The sequence below is a fragment of the Podarcis pityusensis genome (genome assembly GCF_964106645.2).
Source record: "Podarcis pityusensis genome assembly, chromosome: 6".
NCBI lineage: Eukaryota > Metazoa > Chordata > Lepidosauria > Squamata > Lacertidae > Podarcis > Podarcis pityusensis.
The window spans coordinates 50,714,809-50,729,839 of record NC_138030.1 but is presented as its reverse complement, the minus strand read 5'-3'; the positions used below and the strand labels follow the sequence as shown (position 1 = coordinate 50,729,839).

The 15,031-nt window shown below is 42.2% G+C and overlaps 1 protein-coding gene across 2 annotated transcripts in view; it reads right to left on the bottom strand.

The window, feature by feature from the left end:
* DMAP1 (DNA methyltransferase 1 associated protein 1) overlaps nucleotides 1–8,027 on the bottom strand; it is a 38,124-nt gene extending 30,097 nt beyond the window's left edge. The window contains exons 1-5 of one of the 2 annotated variants that reach the window (XM_081009475.1): nucleotides 7,833–8,027; nucleotides 5,040–5,149; nucleotides 3,918–4,009; nucleotides 2,329–2,524; nucleotides 982–1,140 (exon numbers count right to left, since the gene is read on the bottom strand). In XM_081009475.1, coding sequence (XP_080865601.1) covers nucleotides 982–1,140; nucleotides 2,329–2,524; nucleotides 3,918–4,009; nucleotides 5,040–5,141 — 549 coding nt within the window. In that variant the 5' untranslated portion in view covers nucleotides 5,142–5,149; nucleotides 7,833–8,027. Of the gene's footprint in view, nucleotides 1–981; nucleotides 1,141–2,328; nucleotides 2,525–3,917; nucleotides 4,010–5,039; nucleotides 5,150–7,827 lie in introns of both variants that reach the window. The other variant, XM_081009474.1, reaches the window with a different exon arrangement.
* Nucleotides 8,028–15,031: the final 7,004 nt, after the last annotated feature.

Sequence of the window (15,031 nt, the reverse complement as noted above, 5' to 3'; positions counted from 1 at the left end):
AAACAGGAGTCCTCCAGCTCCCCCTTCTAGGTTCACCCCTCCAAGAAGAAACAAAGCCATTGTAAAACAGTGGCTCCAAGCTGCATTCCAACAAGGCATCCCAAGTTGGTATTGAAAGCCACTGAAAAGTCCAGCAGAACCAAAAGGGACACACTCCCCCTGTCCAATTCCTGGCATGTCATCCACCAAGGCAACCAAAGCCATCTCGCTCCCATAACCAGGCCTGAAACCAGATTGAAATAGATCTAGATAATCTGTCTCATCCATGATCTGAGATGCCAACACACACTCCAGATACCTTGCTTTCTAGGGTGGAACATCTTAATCACACCCACACACCCACTAAGGTTATGAGCTTCAGCGAGTCTAAACCCCACCAAGGAGTGATCTGACCATGACAGTGGAACTAACAGAAAGTTCCTCCATGCTAAGATCACCATAATCCAATCCAGCACAGAAAACCAAGTCCAGAATGTGCCCTGCAGCATGGGTAGGGCCAGATATTACTTAGGACAGATTCATGGTTGTCATGGCAGCCATGAAAACCTGAGCCAGTCCTGACAAGGCATCAGCACAAATGTTGAAGTTCTCCAGCACAACAAGTTGAGAGGACTCCAACACCAAGACTACTCCTGCTAGAAATGAGACTGTTGAGTGACAGGGTGGGTAGTACACCAACAGAATCCCTATTCTGTCCTAGCTATCTCACCTCCAAATAAACACTGTTGAGATGCCTCTCAGAACTTAACAACCCATTTTTTCCTTGCTTTTGTAAGTCTCTTACCCAGTGCAGCTGGTGCTTATAATGTTTCACACAAAACTTCAGGAAGAGAATTCAGGAACCCTTAACAGGCATGTATTATTTTAACCAGCACACTGCATAGTCCATGTCTGCAGATCCTTAAACTGGAAATAAGTTTTATTCAACAAACTGCACCATGGCAACTTCACTGTAGACGGTATTAGCTGACAGGCACTTACTTTGAACTGCTGGTGGTCATAACGGTCATGAATGACCACAAAGCGAAGATCGAACCGTCTGGATAAGTCAAAGAGGTGGTCTGTTTCAGCTTTGGTCCAAGCATCATCATGAAGGTACATCTGATACTCCTGTTCTGAGTAAATTGGAATTTGCACTGTCTGCAGAAGGAAAGAGCAGACTGAATGAGACGGCTTGCACAACATACTCCCCCTCATGCAGGATTGTTTCATCGAGCAGGATTACTTTGAGGTAAAACAAACCCATGATTTCACAGGAAAGAAATCCAGTTGCCCACTTCTATGCCCCAATCACAAGTCAAATGTATCTTCAAAATGTAAGCTTTATTTCCCACATCCCATCTTTGCTGCCACCCAAATGATACAGTGGGGGCCGCTAGTTCCTTCCATTAGTTTTATCTGTTATTCCAATGTTTAAGGGACAGAGGAGGCTAAGCACACAGCCGAACGTGGCGCAGCTTTAGTGGCCGGTTCCTTCAGAGCACTCCTCCAGATGATGCAACATTGCACATGCGTTACATGTGTGATGTCACACGTGGCGGGCCCCCTCAATCTTGGGGCAATTGCACCTTTACTCAATGCTATCTCCTTAAAGATATGAACAGCCACAGATGTGTTCCCAGTTGATAATCTACTTTTTCTGCTTTCAACATAACACAGGGGGAAGATGTACACGTGAGAATCACATCTGAGGAATGTGCCTCTCTCCTAACACAACCTCCACTCGGGGCACTACATCAGAAGCATAAAAAGCAGAAGTGCAAAGTTTGTTTGGGCATCTAACAAATGTTCAACCCTACCCTAAGGGTGCCAACTCTACTGGAAAGAATTTCAGTTTCAGATGTCACAGTATAATAAAGTTTGCAATGCTCCTGGTCCAATCTGACCTCACATAATTTTGTGTGTTTGTGTGTGTGTTCACACCTGCACGCTCCTAAGAGAAAAGTTGCTAACTTTTTGTGACTTTTTCATGCTAACTTTAACTTGTGGCTTTAAGGCACTACCCAACCCAATATTACTTAGATGCCTTCCAAATCAGAACTTTCAGTGTGGACACTGATAAGTAGCAACAGTGCAAACACCCCACAGGACTCAAGTATTTAAAAAAATTAAAGAATACTACAGAGTTTAATGTCCTGTGATACCAGAATCAGTCTTACACTTCTGAAGTTGGTATGGGAATTAACCCTAGAGATAGCAAGTGAAAGAAAGAGGGTATTTGGAGATGTCCTTTGAGATATTTTGGCACAAATTTATCCACTCACTCCCATTTCACAAACCCTGTTCAAGCCTTCATACTTAATACAAGCTCTGATCAAGCCTCCATACTTTGTTGAATCTGGCGAAAGGGTAATCCTTGCCCTCTTCTGCTGCCCTCCTCCAGTGGTAAAACATTGCTCCATCCTTCCTAGCAGGGTTGGTGAAAGGCATCCACTTCCAAGGCCGCACTTTCTTAGATCCCAGCTTTGCCTTAACTGTGCGGTAGCCCTGTGTTGTGTCACTTGGAAGAAGGGGAGGTGCATCCCTGAAACAAAGACAAGGTACAAATTAATGGAACCTACTGTCTGCATGAGGCTCATTTTGCATATTTAATCCCCTTCTATGATCTCTGAGGACTGCTTAAAGATCAGTGTAAATCTAGGACAATTCTGTATACTGTAGACTGATCTTACACACTCAGCACACAACCCAAAGCTCCACAGACCAAAGAGGGTCACAATTTATTAGTCTCTTACGTGAACATAGGCCAGTGAGGTACAGAGTCTGCAATCAGCCCCCCCCCCCCCCCCGTTATTTAGCCTGGATGTGCATTGGCTAATAGCAGCTCTGCTTGCAGCTGCTGCTGACACAGAGCCTGGTTTTCCACTTCCTCAAGTTGCTGTTCATGGTCACTGGCATGAAGTGTAAAAAAAGGACAAATGGAACTGTCAGACCTTAAAAAAAGAGCATGCCCAAAGATCTCCTAGGACAGATCCCAAGAACAAGTATGTTTCAGGAATAGGATGCCTCTTTGCTTGAAGCTATAAAAGACGGAGCTGGTGGGCTCATTAAGGGCTCACTGGGCAGCAAGGTTAGCTCTAGTGACCATTTATCCCCATATGTTCAGTTCCTCTATAGAAAATGAGAAAGCCAACCAAAAACCAAAAAGTAGGTCTTATAATCACCTCTAAGGTGTCATTTTTCTGATAGCAAGGAAGAGACCTCTTAGAAGTTAAATACAAGCTAAAGGCTAATCACAGCACATTCTCATAATGGAATACCATAGTTTCCTGTTATGCACTTTCAAATACTGCAGTATACAGAAAATCTGCTTTTTTCATTCAATCTAGGAATCCACGAAGCATAGTGCTCCTAAAACATTATTTAGGCAAGGCATAATAGCACGGCCTTCTTACAATTCAGCCTCTGACATCTCTTGCCCTTTACTTGCTTCTGATTCTCCTTCATCATCTACCACAAACAGATGAACGTTTGAAAATACAGATAAATTCAAGGAACAAAACAGAATGTGAGAGTTGAGAAATCTGTTACAATTCATGTGAACTTTCCATTGTCTAAGGTTCATGAACCCAAAATGAAAATTCAGAATCAAAAACTATAGCTCTTCCAGACAGTAAATAGTTCAGTATTTCCCAACATTCTTTTTAAAAGGAGAGTTCCATGCCCTCAACATCTGAAATTTTTACATATCAAAAGGGCTTCACACATTTAGCTTATGGAGATCAAAAATGTTGAAACAGCACTTCCAGTAGAGCAAGTCATAGATACTAGGAAGGGGCTAAAGGTAAAAACACTATCGAAAGCTGGAGAAAGTAAATTTTCAAGAACAGACTTGTCAAGGCTTTCATCTGTCAAATACCTAGGAGATGAGAGGCTGGTTTAAGGAAAACACCAACTATCCAGGTAACAAAACTTACTTTTTATCAGAGTACAGTAGTGCATAGACCTCCCGGTGCATTCCTTCTGGTCTCTTAAATGTGAGGGTCTCCGATGACTTCTTGGATTTTTTCTGAAAAATAAGGTTTTTATCAAAGGCTGTGCAACCTTAACACCAAAATTATGTGGGAGTATAAACATCAGTCTCTGTTTATTCTGATTTTTACATCTGACAGATTGCATCTGTTCTCTCCTATGCAATGCCTCAAAACATCACAATCCAGCTTTATTGATCTAACTTTAGTCAAGCTTAAACTCTCAGTACAAAAACATATGAGCAGCAAGAGGATGTTGTTTATATTTTGCTTTCCTGCAAAGTCTTCACATCCTACTTTACTCATAGTTCTCAAAATGCAGGAACATTCTGGAGGTGGGGATTAAGAGGGTAGCAGAATTTCTATTTGATGACAGACAATACCTGCAGTGTCAACCAGACCTCCCAAAGTTCCGCAGACAAACCAACTTTCCCTAATTCTCCCATCCCTCCACATTTCTGTCATTCTGCTGCAGGTGTGATTCTCATTTATACTCAACAATCTAAACAATGCTGCAAATATAAACAGGAAGCAGCAAAAAGCAAGAGAGAGGAGCCCTTCAGTGAATATAGCCTGAGAGGTTTCCTGAGACCCTGCAAATCCTAGTGTAAAGAATGTAAATGTAAATATCATTAACAAAAGTAGAATGGATTGCTATTTTCCTTATGCCCAAAAAGGACATTCAAATTATGCATCCCAGCTTTATGCTGTATATAGATGAAACAAAATTGAAATAAGTGATAGCACATTGCTTTCACCAGCAGGTACAGAGATATTAATTTCTTTAGACACTCAAATGCAGAACTATAGGGACAGCACAGAATGAGGGTGCTGAAAAATGTGTTATATTTCATATTTCAAAAAAAGAAAAAGAATCTGATCTTTTATTTCTATTTTTTAAGAGGAATGTAGCCTCACAACTTGTTCAAGAGTAGGGTAAACAATATTGCTGTATGCAGCAATCATGCTGGCAAGATCCAAAAGAAGATCATGTTGCATGCACATAACTTAGAATTACAAGCACAAAGCTTCTCCTCCTCCTATCCCCTTTCTTCACCCCTTTTGTACCTTATCAGAATTGATGATATCTTTTTTATTAATAGTTCCTATGTTCTCAGATTCTGTGCCCCCCAGTTCCAATATATCCCGGACATCAGCTCCTGTAGTCATTTTGTCACCTGAAATAAAAATCAAGGCATAATTTAAAATTAAGTGAATACCAAAAGGATACAGACTAGCCTTCAGAAAATTAGCTGCAAAATTTGTTGACTCCCTCTACATACAACAGACTGCTTGTTACTTACTTAGGAATTAATTTTCTCTTCTCCATACAGTTAACTTACCGAAAATACAAGCACCTGCAACAGTCTTGGCAGGCACATGAAACTTCTATACCCATGGGACTAATGACCAGAGCTTTGTTTATTCCATGCACCCGTGTGTTTTCCACCACACTGCAGAACCTGATATTTATGTTATGTTATATTATGTGAAAAGCACAGGCAGCATCTGATAAAGACTTAGAATCCTAGAACATGGTTTCTAGACTTCCCGTAGGGGATGGGCGTTTCGTGTCAGCTATGTGTCTGTGTCTACTATGGTTGCTCCTCGCTATCACCATCACTACAAGTCTATATACAAATCAATCTTCTTGCCATTCCCTCCTAACAGTCTATGTCAAAAGCAGCAGACAAATTACAGTGGTGCCTCGCAAGATGAAATTAATCCGTTCCGCGAGTGTCTTCGTCTAGCGGTTTTTTCGTCTTGCGAAGCAACCCTATTAGCGGCTTAGCGCTATTAGCGGTTTAGCAGCTATTAAAGGCTTAGCGGCTTAGCTGCTAAAAGGCTATTAGCGGCTTAGCGGCTTAGAAAAAGGGGGGGAAAGCGGGAAAAAATCTCAAGACTCGCAAGACATTTTCGTCTTGCGAAGCAAGCCCATAGGGAAATTCGTCCTGCGAAGCGCATCGAAAAACGGAAAACCCTTTCGTCTAGCGGGTTTTCCGTCTTGCGAGGCATTCGTCTTGCGGGGCACCACTGTATTTGAAAACCTGAATCTCTGAAGCAGGAAAAAAATAAACATAATCACATCTATGTAATCTAGCCAAACCAAATTTAGAAATTTTAGTAGATTACACACATGCCTGGTGTCAAACTTGATTAGCTTGATTAAATAAAACTTGATTAAATAAAAGAGCTCCTTTGCATCCACTGTCCAATATATAATGGTATCCAGGCCCAGACACGACATAAAATAGAAAAAGAAGTTGAATAAGAAACCATAACAAAACAATTCTGTTTATAAAATTCTGTTTATATAAACAACTATTCTGAAATATGGAGGTAGACAAGCATTAGGAAGCAGATACTGGCCTGGTTTGCATGTCACATTAAACCATGGTTTAAAACAAACTATAGTTTAAAATGAACAAGTGCCACGGGCGTAACCAAGGGGGGCAGCTCCCCCCTCTAAATCAATAAAAATCAATAAAAATACATAGCTGAGGCCTGCCCCCACCACAAAAATCCTGGCTACATCCATGACAAGTGCTCAAACATTCTCACAGAATTCCTACTCTGTTCCTGCTGCACTGCAGACAAAACAAGTCAGGGTCTGGCTAGTTATGTGATCCAAACCTGGGCTCGTGGCTTGTTCCTCTCCAAATGAAACATGAGTGGGTGACCACAACAAATCTTAGGTACACTCATGCTTTGTGTAGAGCCATATCCACAGCACAGCACTGGTAGGAATGGGGGAAGAGTGCTGTGGGAAATTTTGATCCATTTGCACCAGGATGCTGCTCATTCACATTAAACCATTATTTGTTGTAAACTATGGTATAATGAGATGTGCAAAGTGGGCCACTGAAATATACGTGCACAAACCTTAATCCCTGTTATTAAAAACGAGCCTAAAGATATCCCACACAATAACACAGACTTTATTTGCTGCTTTGTCCACTCCTGCAGTCACTTGATGACATCGGACCTGAAAGCTATAGCAGTTCCCAGAGCAGGTTTCTGCCTGCCCTCTTGCCTTCTGCCCAAGCCACTGTGAACAACGGGGCTGCAGAGGAGGCAGTGTCTCTGCCCATCTGCCCTCTCCCACTACTGCCTGGCTGCAGTTTAGATCGCCCCGCTGCTCCCTGATAAGAATGTCAAGTGCAATCCTAACTACAGTTTCAGGTTAAGTACTTAATTCGTTCTGGAGGTCCGTTCTTAACCTGAAACTGTTCTTAACCTGAAGCACCACTTTAGCTAATGGGGCCTCCTGCTGCCGCCGCGCCGCCGGAGAACAATTTCTGTTCTCATCCTGAAGCAAAGTTCTTAACCTGAGGTAATATTTCTGGGTTAGCGGAGTCTGTAACCTGAAGCGTATGTAACCTGAAGCGTATGTAACCCGAGGTACCACTGTATGTCTACTCAGACAGAAGTCCTCCTAAACTCTATGGAGGTTACTCCCAAGCGTGTGGGGCTAGGATGGCAGCCTTAGTTGGAATTCGGGAGTTCAATTTGCGGCCTCAATTGTTGCATTATGAATGGAACAATATTTCTGGAATAGTATTGAGATAGCGTTACATTTCGACAAATGTATGTTTTTCATGATGTTTTGGCGTGGACTTTTTCCTATGGTAGCTCTGGAGTTCCGGAGCCCCAAGGGAAAAGACACCGGATACTAATGAAAGATACACCCCCAGCTCTCCTCCACATACGCTGCAGCCCGCTCAAATGGCCCCAGGCTCCCCAACCCACGTTACCAACTCCGCGCGCCTCAAGTTTCCCGCTCTTCACGGTTTCTTACACATTCCCAACTCCCAGCTTATCCCCCACGCACATTCCCATTTCCCTTCCCCCGTACCTCACACTTTCCTTTCACAAGCTACCAACCCTAAACCAGCAGCAGCGGACACCGGTTGTGCAGCGCCGATACGGGAATCCCAATACTACTTCCGGTCCCCGTTTAATCCGAGAATCGTTTCCCACTTGGGTCCGAACGTGCAACACCAATTGTGGCTCGGCTAGCGTCAAGAGTTCCAAGTTGCTGGTTCCGTTTCCCCGCTTGAAGTGGAAAAAACTTTCTAAAATTTTGACGATAAAGTACAGGGTGGAGAGTAGGCGTAAAACTAATATCACTAAAGTAGAATGCGGATGGCGATTGCTTTGTTTGCGTCAAATTCTTCTGATGCGTTTTTCACTATACAAGGGCCGTGGCAAACAGAGTCAACGCCCCTCAGTCGATGTCAGAGCATCGCTACTAAAAAGTAAGGCTGCCTGTAAGTTGAAGCTACACTTTATAGGTAAAAGCAGGGAATGCTACTGCGCCTGTAACATCTTACAGCACGTTTTCCGTTCTCCCCTTAACGCACACTGCATAAATTCTTAAACTGGATGATCGCCATAACGGTTTTCCTTTTTTAAAAAAGTTAGTAATTTTAGTACAATATTTATTCCCACAAGTGGCATTTCCATAGAATAGCTACAAATCAAACTCATCCAGTCTGATTTGAACAGACAAAACAATTTATTCCCCAGTATCTGTGTTAAAGGCAAAGAATGTGAAGGGAGCTGTAGTCCACCAAAGGAGGAAAAAAATCCAAGGGAGGAGGACAGACCCCCTGGAAAATCTCTGCAATAATTTGAAGAGACAGTGGTTAACTGCTAGAGGGGAGGAGGGCAGACTCCTCACAGAGTCTATGCAGTAATTTGCAGCCAACTTCTGCAATTGGGTACTCCTGGATCCAGTGCTTTAGGTTACTGAATGGCTATTGTAGCCAGGACTATTTTTGCCCAGCGGTTATCATACCAGTTGCACTGATTTCTGAAGAAAGCAAAACTAGTCAGGGTAACACATCCCTTAGTTACACTGAGATGTCAATGTGTTCTATATAGGGGTGCTTTCAAAAGCATCCAAAAAATGCAGCTGGTTCAAACTGAAGTTATGAGGCTTTTTACCAGAGTCAGTTTTATGGAGTATCATGTCACTCTGATTTTATTACAACTTTACTGACTGGCAGTTCTTTTCCAGGTGTAATTAAAAGTGCAGGGTGGGAAATAGAGGAGCATCCTCTGTAAAATAGGACACATAGCCACCAGGAGTGTCAACTTGAATAAAATAGGGGGGTCCGGGTAAGCCCTGCCCCACATAATTGATCACAAGACATGAGACACACACACCATTTGAATGGCAATGCCCATCAACTTGGCAGGGAGACCCTGAAATGTTTTAGGGGGGCGCAAAGAGACCTCAGCCCCTAGGAGTTGGCTCCTATGATGGCTACCCTATCAATGTTGGTTCCATATGTTGATATCAATACTGAAAGTAGCATTTGCTTACCACAAATGGTATTTGGTTGTACATATGAGTAAAAACAATCTGATGCACAATAATTATTTCCCTTTGTTCATACGTCTTCACTGTACCCATGACGGATAGACAGAAGACAGACAGACAGACCCACATGCTCATTGCAGGTACCACACTATCCAGGGAACATTCTGTGTCAGGTTACATGCTCAGTAAGCTTTCAGCCGAATCTTTTCCTTCCTGCCTAGAGAAAGAAAATGCAGAGATAGAAAAATCACAATAACTTCCTGGACAATTTTATGCAAATAGAGACAAACAGTGCATGTATGCACCCTCACCAGAAGAGAGCAGCACTCACCACAAGAAAGAACCATTGCTGGCGATCACATTCCCTCTGCCAGAACACAGACTCTCACATGCTGAACTGTGGGATGCATCCTTTGCTGAGCAGACGTAACTTTTGCCAAAATGTATTCACATATGCAATCACATCTCATTGTTGGGGTGGAGAGTGGATGTATTTGTCCTGTCTTTCTCTCTCAGTAGCATGTGTAAGTATTGAGAGACTAAGGGCTTGTCCACACAGAATTTACTGTGTGGTTGCTTAATTTGTGCAGTCAAATAACACAAAAATCTATGCTTTCCCCTGTAAATTTGACTTTGTCCAATATGGAGATAATCCAAAAAGTTGAGGAAATTGGGCTCCAAATTGCTGTGCTCGGGGGTTACAGAAAATTTGCTTTGGTGTTTTGGGGTGGGAGGATCAACCATCAATTTCTGCTCTTCTCCTTTCCACACCCACTACTGCCTCAATGCTTTCATTTCTTTTCTGGCCATGTTAATAAGTTTCTGGTGTTCTCCTGAACCAAAGAGCATAACTGTATACTGTATATATTAAAACAAATTTAAAGTGCACACTTAGTGTTAAGTCAGGGTGGCAAACCATGTTCAGCTGAGGGCCTCATTCCCTTATAGGCAACCTTCCAGGGACCACATGGTGACAGAGGCCAGAGGCAAAAGTGGGTGGGGCAATTAATGTAAATTTTAGCTTTGTACACTAGGCTTGTTTTTATACACACACACACACACCCCTCGCTAGTCTCCATCCAGAGAAGTAAGAGGCATGAAGAGACTTCGAACGCACATTCCAGCCAGGCAAACCCTCAAAGAGGTTACAAAGCAGCACCAGTGAGGGGTGTGGCCTGGAGAATGGGGGTGTGGCTGAGGAGGAGCTTTGGCTTGAGGAGAATCCTGCATTCAGCCCCAAGCCTGAGGTCCCCCCCCCACCTGCGATCCATGTTTTACTAATGCTAGGTGTAATCCAGCCAACACCCACCCCCACAAAATACATTGGCGCTACCCTCTCTGTGGGGAAGGGGGTGGGAGAAGTGTCCTTCTGTGTGCTCTTATTTTTAACAGAGAGAGATGCGCTTCTGTGAACATGTAGCTTCAAATTCCTCCTTCAACAAGCCTTCTAAAATATTCATCCCCACTAAGTGCTTTTTTTCTACAAAAATCTTTAGGGGTACTCTCATTTTGACTCAAGAAAATCACCATTATAGTTCAAATCGGGGGAAATAAATACAGTAAATGGACAAAAGTATGAAGATTCACAAAATGTTTAGGAGTATGCGTACCCTTACGTACCCCCAGGATAAAAAGCACTGGGTATCTGTCTTGAATTTGAATTGATTTTATGTATGTTCTCTTGCTGTATTAAACTGGTTTTGTATATTTATAATTGTTTTATTTAAATGGTTTTTATATATACAATTGTTTTAACTGTTTTATATATGGCTGCTATTCTATTTTATATTTTATATGCCTCATAGGAAGCAATTCTTAAATGAAATTAATCACTATAATAATGTTAATAATAGTCCAAATTAGTCCATTTTACTCCTGCAGGTTTTTATTTTTAAACATCACTTGGAGTAATCCTGTGATCTGTCAAACCGCATCCAAAAGCTGATTGTTCATAAGCTGGGTGCTTCAGCTATGCTGGTTGTGAGTTCTACAATTCGCAGACATGTATGGCAGGGGTGTATATTTTAAAACTTCAGGGAGTAAATAAGAAAGCACCAGGAAAAAATGTGGAAGCATCAGATAGACCTCACATGGAATATTTTTCAAATACACCCTGCTGAGTTTTCAAATGAATTAGAACCTTTGTTCTCACAACTTTGCTAGGGAAGCTATTTTAGAATGTCACACTTTGGATTATTTGAAAGCCTCTTTTTATCTTCAATCCAAATTCAGTGCAAGCTCCCAGGGGACACTCTCTCCAGCTGGGTCACTTCTGTGTATGCAGGAGCCCTTTTGCCTTTGCACAGTGGTTTTTGTTAGTTTTCAACCCTTAACTCCTTTCTCTGTCCTCCACAATACCCTTTGGTAAGCCCCCCCCCCCACGCCCCACATCTCCTGTACACAACTTCTCCAATTTGGGAGTAACCCAGGCTCTGTCTATAGTATAAATACACTGTGTGCATCAATAAACAAAGACAGTTAGAAGCTTCCTGCTGAAGTCCACTCTGTGCACTTGCGTGCTTCTTGAAACAGAGCTGCCTTTACCTAGGTCAATAAAAGTGATATGTTACAGACAACCCCTACATCTGAGATAGACCTCCAGAGAGGCTGTGACTTGGAGCTGTGCTGTAGAAGTACAGGTTGGCAGCTATCTCCTCTTGATTAGCCCCTTTCCTCAAGTCACCCAGCATCATTTCTCCCGTGGGCTCCATATACCATTCAGCATCTAAACCTTCTCTGTTATGTACTGAAGTTCTCACCCTGGGCCAGCAGGGAGATACTGTAGATAGTTATGCAAATAAGGGATCGAAAGTGACATTCAGTGATTGGATAGTTTTAGAAAGTTGTTACAGTAACGTTGTACTGGAGCTCTATATAAGCAGGCTGACTGAACCCTTAAGTTCAGTTCTGTCCTGGCCTGTGAATAAACAAGAGCTGTTTGAAGAATCGCTGTGTCGTCTGATATGTTCACCCACAACTTAACATTCTCAATGTGTTTTAGGTTGTATCCACATTATACCTTTAAACAGTGCTTTTTTCTGGGGGTACACAGGGGTACGCATACCCCTAAACATTTTGTGAATCTAAGTTTGGCCTCATTGAGGGGCAGTATTTCAGTATGAGTAGGAAAATGAGAGTACCCCTAAACATTATTGGAGGGGGAGCATTGCCTTTAAAGCACATTATTTTCTTCAAAATAATTCTGGGCACTGTAGTCTACCCCTCACAGAGTTGCATTTTCCCAACACCCTTTAACAAACTACAGTGCCCAGAATTCATTGAAGGCATAAATGTGCTTCAATTGTATTTTAGAGGTATAGTGTGTACACAGCCTTAGACTTATTGTTTATTGGGCCAAAATGTTGATTCTAGCTATTTACTCTACAATATCACCCTTTCCAGGTCCGCCTCTCCTCTCAGCATTAATTCCTGCTTAAATATCAGAGGGAAAAGGAATTCAGGATTCCTTCTTTAAATGGGAACTTGCCAGACCTTGAAGGGAAAACAGAGTCCATTTGCCAAAAACTGTCCCAGACACTATGTGTGTGTAGGGGTGTGTATGAGAGAGCGGCTAATTATACTCTGAATATGAATCAGTAGTGCAATGCCGACAAACAGGGACTTACTGCTGCATCTCGATCATAAAAGCCCAAGCGCAGACTTGCTGAATAAAATTCTAGTTCAACAGCTTGTTTCAAATTGGTGTAGTGCTGGCTCCAGGTTCTGGGGGTCTCTTGGGCTAGGTGTCCTCAGTGTGTGTTTGGGGTGGGGAAAACTTCGGGGGGGGGGGCTTCTATCTACTCACTTTCTTGCCCCACTATCCCTTCCAGCCCCAACATTCCAATTCTCTGCCCATTCTCTGGGGTTTGTTTGTTTTTTGTCCTTTACACTGGTGTAACTTATTCCAGTTTAAGTGTTGCCAACAGGGCTTTTTCTCAGCAAGCATAAATAGAAAGGCTTAAGGCCAGCTCATCTGGAATAGGGCAATACAGTGGTACCTCAGGTTAAGTACTTAATTCGTTCCGGAGGTCTGTTCTTAACCTGAAACTGTTCTTAACCTGAAGCACCACTTTAGCTAATGGGGCCTCCTGCTGCTGCCGTGCCACCGGAGCACGATTTCTATTCTCATCCTGAAGCAAAGTTCTTAACCTGAAGCACTATTTCTGGGTTAGCGGAGTCTGTAACCTGAAGCGTATGTAACCTGAGGTACCACTGTATATGCACTGGGAGAGGTGAGGATATGGTGTATAAATTTGACCTTTACTGCTGCAGCACGTTTTGAAATTGCTTTTAAAGAGAAGACATACTAACTGAAGACAATTCAGAAGACAGCAACACACACAGACTCTGGGTGATGTATGGCAAAAGGTAAAAGGACACATGTAGCTTGAGGAGGAAAATAATAAGGGAAAGTATTGGGGTTGGTTTTTTTTAAAAAGAACTTCCTATACAGTACATGCCTACTCAGAATCAAGTCCCATTGATTACAGTGAGGCTTCCTCCCAGGTAAGTGGGATAGGTCTGCAACTTCAAAGAATAATATAATCATTGCAGCTGGAATGAACAAAACCCAGCCTCTTCAACCTCAAATATAAGTTAGGAATGGCTCGCCATGAGTGAAATGGCATCCTTCGCCTGTATGTGCTTCAAATTGCTCAAGCAAACCAGCCAAACAGGAACACCATTTAGGCAGGAGAGGAACCCCCACCCTCGACCACACAAGTGATTATGCCTCTGGAGCACTCATATCTCTGGCCAGCTTTCTGCCTCTGTACAACTGCTTGACTATTGTTCTGAACAATTAAACAATCCTAAGAACTAGGTATGCATGTCAAAAGCACAAGCTTATTTGCTTCTAAAATGAATGCCTTGTTTATTTTGTTCTGATAGCATTACTATTGTTATTAGGAGATACGAAATGATACCGACAATAACCACAACACATATTTATAAAATGCATTGCCTTTTCACAATTTAACCTTAAAAATGTATTTGGGATGTATCTTTGGGCCCTGCTAATTTGGGGGCTTTCTGCAGAAAAGTGAAATAGCAGTCTTGAACCGAGCCATGTGCAGCTGTTGCTTCCATATTAGCTGTGTTTCCCATAATAATACAGCATTCATTCACTCACCATTTTACAGAGAATCCAGCCTACCACATTCTAATGTTTTCTCTTGTTTTTCTGCCTTTTTTCATAAATGATTTGTGCTAGTTTCATCCTTGCCTCTTTCATTTAAAGCTGCTAGTGCCCCTGTAATTAGTTCCTTCACTTCTGTGCCCATGGCATCCCTGGATTGGCTGTAATTAGTTAGCTCCTGCTCCATGGAGTGTGTGTATTAATGACTGGTTTCCTGTTTGCAGATATGCATAATTGTTCTAATTCATTTTATTTTTAAGAGTGAAATTGCAAAAATGTGCCTAGTAAAACAAACAAACAAACAAACAAACAAACAAACAAACAAACAAACAAGCAATTGCTCTGACTGCAAAGAGATATCCAGTGATTAAAGCTACTCCACTGTACTCTGGAAACAGCTAATTAAAGGGGCAGAAGCCACTTTAAAAGAAAGAGAAAATAGAGAAGCTACTAATTAAAGAGGCAGTAGTAAGGAGAAGTAAGACTTTGCTGGAGTGGGACATATCAAAGTGCACATTTAGAAGGAACTTGCCCGTTAGGACTGACATTGCTGGGTTTTATAAGGAAATAGTACTCTATTAGATGCCATATAGA